A 6630-nucleotide genomic window follows, 5' to 3' on the forward strand; every position below is an offset into this window, starting at 1 on the left:
TATAGATACAGTGCTTAGCAACATGATTTAAGCACTGAATGGGTAAATCAAGTTATGGTAGGGGGATTTAGGTTATGGTTGGACTTGATGATCGTCAAGGCCCCTTCCAACCAGGATGATTCTATGATTCTATGATTAAATGGATCTGTTTATCACATATAATAGATTTGGATGGATTAATTTAAAAAATATATTTAATAAATATTTAGTGTTAAACATTAAATATTAAACATTATTTATTGTAAAATATTATATATTGTATTTTATTAGTTAATTATATATTATTAGATAATAATGTAATAGTATTGTTTAATGTTATTTAATTATAAATATTTGATATTATAACTTAAACACATTTTCACAACTGCATAAATTTGTCTATTTTTTTATTCCAGAATCGAATGGAAGAAAGCAAAGCACTCTTTAGGACAATTATCACATATCCATGGTTCCAAAATTCTTCCGTCATTCTTTTCTTAAATAAAAAAGATCTCTTAGAGGAGAAAATTATGTATTCCCATTTAGTTGATTATTTCCCAGAGTATGATGGTAAGTATATTGCCACCAGAGCTCATGCTCCATTTACAAAATGTAATAGCTTTGCCCATATTTTGCTTAGAGGTTCTTAGGACAAAGATTATCACCCATTCTTCATTACACCTATCTTCTTCTTTACAAATTGTACTTAATACACCAAATGGTTACTTTGTAGTTGAATGACTTGCTGGTCATGTTTTTAAAAAAACTATATGAAAAGGAAAAAAATCTTTAAAATAGCAATTTATAATACTCAAATTTTTTAAGTCACTGAAGTCTTGTGGGATTTTCTAGACTGCTATCTAGATTGCTAAGATTTCACTTTATACCTCCATTAATTATGAATTGGATGGCAGTATCTTCCATGTGAAATTATTGATTTTAGATTAGTAATATCATATTAAAAAGGGACCTTATTCTGTCCTTGTTCATAAGTTGGGGTGAGGGTTTGAACTGAAGTGTAAAGCTGAAATTACATAAAAATACATTTGTCATTTTTACACAGTGTCTCATGTACTCTTTTAATTGTTTGGGAGCTTTTTGTTTTGTTGTTGGTTTTTTGTTTAAGGCTGGATATCTGAACAGAAGTGTAAAAAATTCTCTGTGGCTGTCAGAGATACTCCTCCCACCCTTTCATTATACCATTTCTTTTTTGTTTATTTTATGTTACTTACATGAAGTTTAATGTGCTTGTCCTGGAAAATATTATATGCAACACACAGCTGTTTCTAAGGAAGCTGTACTTTCAGAAAATTCTCCTGAGGTGAAAATAGTGGAGGCTTGATAACAGAGAAAAAAATCAAATTAATACATTAATATCTTTTTTGTCTTACTAGAGAGTGAAAAGCAGATTAAAAAGCTACCAAAAAAAATATAAATCTCTCATTTTCAAAAATACAGAGTGATAAAAGGAAAAAGTTACACTTTTTACCTGTTTGAGAGGAAAGGATACGTTCACAGCGAACAGCTTGCAGGATCAGACCATACTTATTTATGAGTCAGTGTAAGTTTAGTTTGATAGTACTATACAGAAGAGAACTGGCAGCTGAATAGAAATTATTCTTGTCCTTTCAAGTTGCAAGTGTGATAGGTGCCCTAGATGACATCTGCAGGTGAGAAGGCTCTATGGGTCCTTCTTTTGCAGGAAAGGTCAACTCTCAGCCGGGACATCTCTCTGCTGGGACATCTCTTCAGCAGAACATCTCTGCGCCAGAACACCTGCACAGCCCTGTGTACACTGCTGATCCACAGATAAATGTCTCAGCATAGAGATGTCCCGACGTAGAGATGTCCCTGCACAGAGATGTCCCAGAGGAGAGTTAGTGGTGGAGAGTTGTCCTGCAGAGAGTTGTCCTAGACCCCCTTCTGTTATTGTCACTCAAGTGGATATATACATGGATATGTGTTAAATGCTTGTACAGAAAAAGCAGACAAAATTCATACAGAATGCTTGAGGTTGGAAGGCATCACTTGAGATCATCTGGTCATAGAATCATAGAATCATAGAATGGTTTGGGCTGGAAGGAACCTAGAAGATCATCTAGTTCCAACCCCTCTGCAGGGGCAGGGACACCTTCCACTAGACCAGGTTGCACAAAGCCCCATCCAACCTGGCCTTGAACACCTCCAGGGAGGGGGCATCCACAACCTCCCTGGGCAACCTGTTCCAGTGCCTCATCACCCTAACAGTAAAGAATTTCTTCCTAACGTCTAACCTAAATCTACCCTCTTCCAGTTTAAAACCATTACCCCTCGTCCTATCACTAGGAGGGGTCCAACCCCTTTGCTCAAACAAGGTCGCCTGTTGCCCAGGACCATGTTCAGATGCATTTTGAATATCTCCAAGGAGGAAGATTCTACAACCTCTCTGGGCAACCTATTCCAGTGTTTGGTCACCCTCATAGTAAAAAAGGGTTTCCTGATATTCAGATAGAAACTCCTGTGTTTCAGCTTGTTCACATTACCCCTTGTTCTGTCACTGGACACCATCGACAAGAGCCTGGACTGCTTTCTCTATACTCTGCCTTCAGGTATTTGTACACATTGATGAGATCCCCACCTGAGCCTTTTCTTTAGAGTAAACAGTCCCAGGTTTCTCAGCCTTTCCTCCAGTCCCTTAATCATCTTTGTGGCCCTTTGCTGTCCTCTCTCTAGTATGTCCATGTCTCTCTTGTACTGGGTAGCCCAGAGATGGACACAGGACTCCAAATAGGGGTTCACCAGTGCTACGTAGAGGGGAAGGATCACCTCCCTTGACCTGCTGGCAACATTCCAGACAAGGATACCATTCGCCTTCTTTGCAGCAAGGGCAAATTACTGGCTAATCTTCAACTTGGTGTTCAGCAAGACCCCCAGGTCCTTTTCTGCCAAGCTGCCATCCAATTTTGGTGTCTGGGCTTGTTCCTCCTCAGGTACAGGACTTGGAACTTCCCTTTGCTGAACTGCATGAGGTTTGTTTCAGCCCATTTCTCCATCCTGTTGAGATCCCTTTGGATGGCAGCCACTCCTCCCAGTTTTGTGTCATCAGCAAACTTGCTGATGGTACACTTTGCCCCATCATCCAGATCATTAATGACAACATCCTGGTCTCTAAATTGGAAAGATATGTATTCAATGGATGGACCACTCAGTGGATAAGGAAATGGCTGGATGGTCGCACTCAAAGGGTAGTGGTCAACGGCTGATTCCATTCTTCAAAAAGGGCAAGAAGGAGGACCCAGGGAACTAGAGGCCAGTTAGTCTCACCTCTGTCCCTGAGAAGGTGATGGAGCGACTCATTCTGGATGTCATCTCTAAGCACATTGAAGAACAGGAAGTTATTGGGAATGGTCAACATGGATTTACCAAGGGTAAATCATGCTTGACCAATCTGCTAGCCTTCTATGATGACATAACTGGTTGGTTGGATGAGGGGAGAGCAGCAGATGTCATCTACCTTGACTTCAGCAAAGCTTTTGACACTGTCTCCCATAGCATCCTCATTAGGAAACTTAAGGAATGTGGGCTAGATGAGTGGACAGTGAAGTGGATGGAGAGTTGGCTGTGTGACAGAACTCAGAGGGGTTGTGAACAATGGAGCAGGGTCAAGTTGGAGGCCTGTAGCCAATGGTGTCCCCCAGGGGTCAGTACTCGGTCTGGTCTTGTTCAACATATTCATCAATGACCTGGATGAGGGGACAGAGTGTATTCTCAGCAAGTTTGCTGATGATACCAAACAGGGAGGGGTGGTGACACTCCAGAGGGCTGTGCTGCCATCCAGCATGACCTGGTCAGGCTGGAGAGCTGGGTAGAGGAGAACCTAATGAGGTTCAACAAGGGCAAGTGTAGGGTCCTGTACCTGGGGAGGAAGAACCCCATACACCAATATAGGTTAGGGGTGGACCAGCTGGAAAAGCAGTTCTGAGAAGGATCTGGAAGTCTTGGTAGATAGTAAACTATCCATGAGCCAGCAATAGGCCTTTGTCACCAAGAGGGCCAATGGAATCCTGGGGTGCATAAGGAAGTGTGCGGCCAGTAGGTCGAGAGAGGTCATCCTCCCCCTCTGCTCTGCCCTGGTGAGGCCACATCTGGAATACTGCGTCCAGTTCTGGGCTTCCCAGTTCAAGATAGATGGGAGACTACAAGAGTCCAGCAGACAGCAACAATGATGAATGGGGGACTGAAGCATCTCTCTTATGAGGAAAGGCTGAGAGAGCTGAGACTCTTTAGCCTGGAGAAGAGAAGGCTGAGGGGCGATCTTATTGATGCCTTTAAGTATCTAAAGGGTGGGTGCAAGGAGGATATAGCCTGACTCTTTTCAGTAGTTCCCTGTGACAGGATGAGGGCCAACAGGCACAAGCTGGAACATAGGAAGTTCCATTTAAATATGAGGAAAAACTTCTTTATGGTGAGGGTGACAGCACTGGAACAGGCTGCCCAGGGAGGTTGTGGAGTCCCCTTCTCTGGAGATATTCAAGACCTGCCTGGATGCAGACCTGCGTAATGTGCTCTAGGCAATCCTGCTTCAGCAAGTGAGTTTGAGTAGATGATCTCTAGAGGTGCCTTCCAACTCTGACAATTCCATGATTCTGTAAGGAAAATTTGGATACAGGCAGTACATTTTGAGATAGGATAACCCTATCCACTTTAAAACTTTAACAAAATTCTAGGAAGTTGATTAAAATTATATAGACTAAAAAATGGCCAATTCTATTATTTGTTTAAAATATTTATTAGTAGTGGGGATTCAAGCTAGGGAGGAGTCAACTGGGAAAGTAGTCAGTAGTGGTGGCTGAAATTCAGTGTTGCATTCAGTGTTGTTCAGTGTCTTACTCTCCTGCTGGGTTCTGAAAGCTGATGGAGAGTGAGGTGAGCTACATCTTCCACAAAGGTGGAACTAAGAGTCTCAATTCTAGTCTTCCAGGTAAGATACTCACCTTTTATTAAAGTCAGCTAGTCAAAAAGCTGTCAGACAAATACAAGTTACTCTCAAAGATAGTTGAATTTAGGAAGACCAGTTCTCCTTACAGAAAGTTGCACAGAACTGCTGAAGAAACCCATGGGACTGAAGTGCTTAGGTGCTTTTGGACCTCCTCCAGCAAGCCTGTCAAGACCTTCAGGCATTTTAATATATTTGACAGTCTGCCCATCACTTCATTTGTTTTACCTCTTTGGGTTGCATTTGTCCAAAATAATCACTTGGGCTGGCACCTAGCAAAGCAGCAAGTCTTGCATGTGGACCCTAATGAGTATCTCTCCAAGAAGACAAAAATAGGTGAAGTGAAGGGAGCGAGGTCAGGGTGAGAACAGAAAGGAGAAATGCCTTCAGGCATGTTGCGCACCGAGTTGTTGATATGGTCAGCTGAGAGTTACAGCCACAGTTTGGACCCAAGGCTGCCCTTGTTGGTGCAGTGTGTTTGCACTTTGAGCTCTGCATGAAGATAGTGAAGGGTCTAGGGCACAAGTCTTACAAGGAGCAGCTGAAGGAACTGGGGTTGTTTAGTCTGGAGAAAAGAAGGCTCAAGGGAGACCTTATCGCTCTCTACAACTGCCTGAAAGGAGGTTGTAGTGAGGCGGGTGTCAGTCTCTTCTCCCAAGTAACAAGTGATAAAACAAGAGGAAATGGCCTCAAGTTGCACCGTGGAGGTTTAGACTGGATATTAGGAAAAATTTCTTCACATAAAGGGTTATCAAGCATTGGAACAGGCTCCCCAGGGAAGTGGTGGAGTCACCATCCCTGGAGGTATTTAAAAGATGTGTAGATGTGGTGCTTAGGGACATGGTCTAGTGGTGGGTTTGGCAGTGTTAGGTTAACGGTTGGACTTTATGATCTTAAAGGTCTTTTCCAACCAAAACAATTTATGATTCTATAAAGCAACTATTTCTACTGTTGCTCATTTTGTGTGGTTATAGAGAATTTTAAACATCTTATGGAAGAAAGAGTATAGTCAGCAGGATAAGAAGAGTTGCATGATCCACTTCTGGAATTTCCTTCTATTTTTATTTTTTAATGGTTCCTACTGGGAAAAAATAATATATGGTAGAATTTCTTATTTAAAATGTTCCCTTCTTCTCTTACACAAGGATCACAGTCTTTCTTCTGTTTTCTGCTCCTAAGGTTCCCCTCCTAAAGAAGCTCAAATGTTGAATTTACTTTAGGAAAAATTGACTTTCTCTTCTTAATTATCAGGACCACAACGGGATGCACAAGCAGCACGAGAGTTCATCCTGAAGATGTTTGTAGACCTGAATCCAGATAGTGATAAAATTATCTACTCCCACTTCACATGTGCTACAGACACAGAGAATATCCGCTTTGTCTTTGCTGCTGTCAAGGACACAATCCTACAGTTAAACCTGAAGGAGTACAACCTGGTCTAGCTGTGTCTAGGAGACCCTCCAAGACCACCTTTGTGTGATTGAAGATACACAAGAGGGACTTTATTATCTGTGAAAACAAATTGCGTAACACTAATTTATTGCCAGCATGGACTCTGTGAATGTACACAGAGTTTTTAGTTAATATTATTATTTTATTTAAACTATATGGAGGAAAAAAAAATATGCTGAAGTACATTCACAGTACATTTTCTTAATTTTGGGGCAAAATCTTGT

At 41.4% G+C, this 6630-nt stretch overlaps 1 protein-coding gene across 1 annotated transcript; it reads left to right on the forward strand.

Moving 5' to 3' along the window:
- Nucleotides 1-401: 401 nt before the first annotated feature.
- On the forward strand, nucleotides 402-6396 carry LOC104398893 (guanine nucleotide-binding protein G(q) subunit alpha-like; the record flags this gene model as incomplete). Its single annotated transcript, XM_010009051.1, has 2 exons — nucleotides 402-549; nucleotides 6206-6396. Coding segments are annotated over 2 exons (339 nt in total), but the record flags the coding sequence as incomplete, so codon positions are not given.
- Between the last annotated feature and the right edge of the window lie 234 nt (nucleotides 6397-6630).

Source organism: Chaetura pelagica, unplaced genomic scaffold, assembly GCF_000747805.2.
Source record: "Chaetura pelagica isolate M959 unplaced genomic scaffold, ChaPel_1.0 scaffold900, whole genome shotgun sequence".
NCBI classification, from domain to species: Eukaryota; Metazoa; Chordata; class Aves; order Apodiformes; family Apodidae; genus Chaetura; species Chaetura pelagica.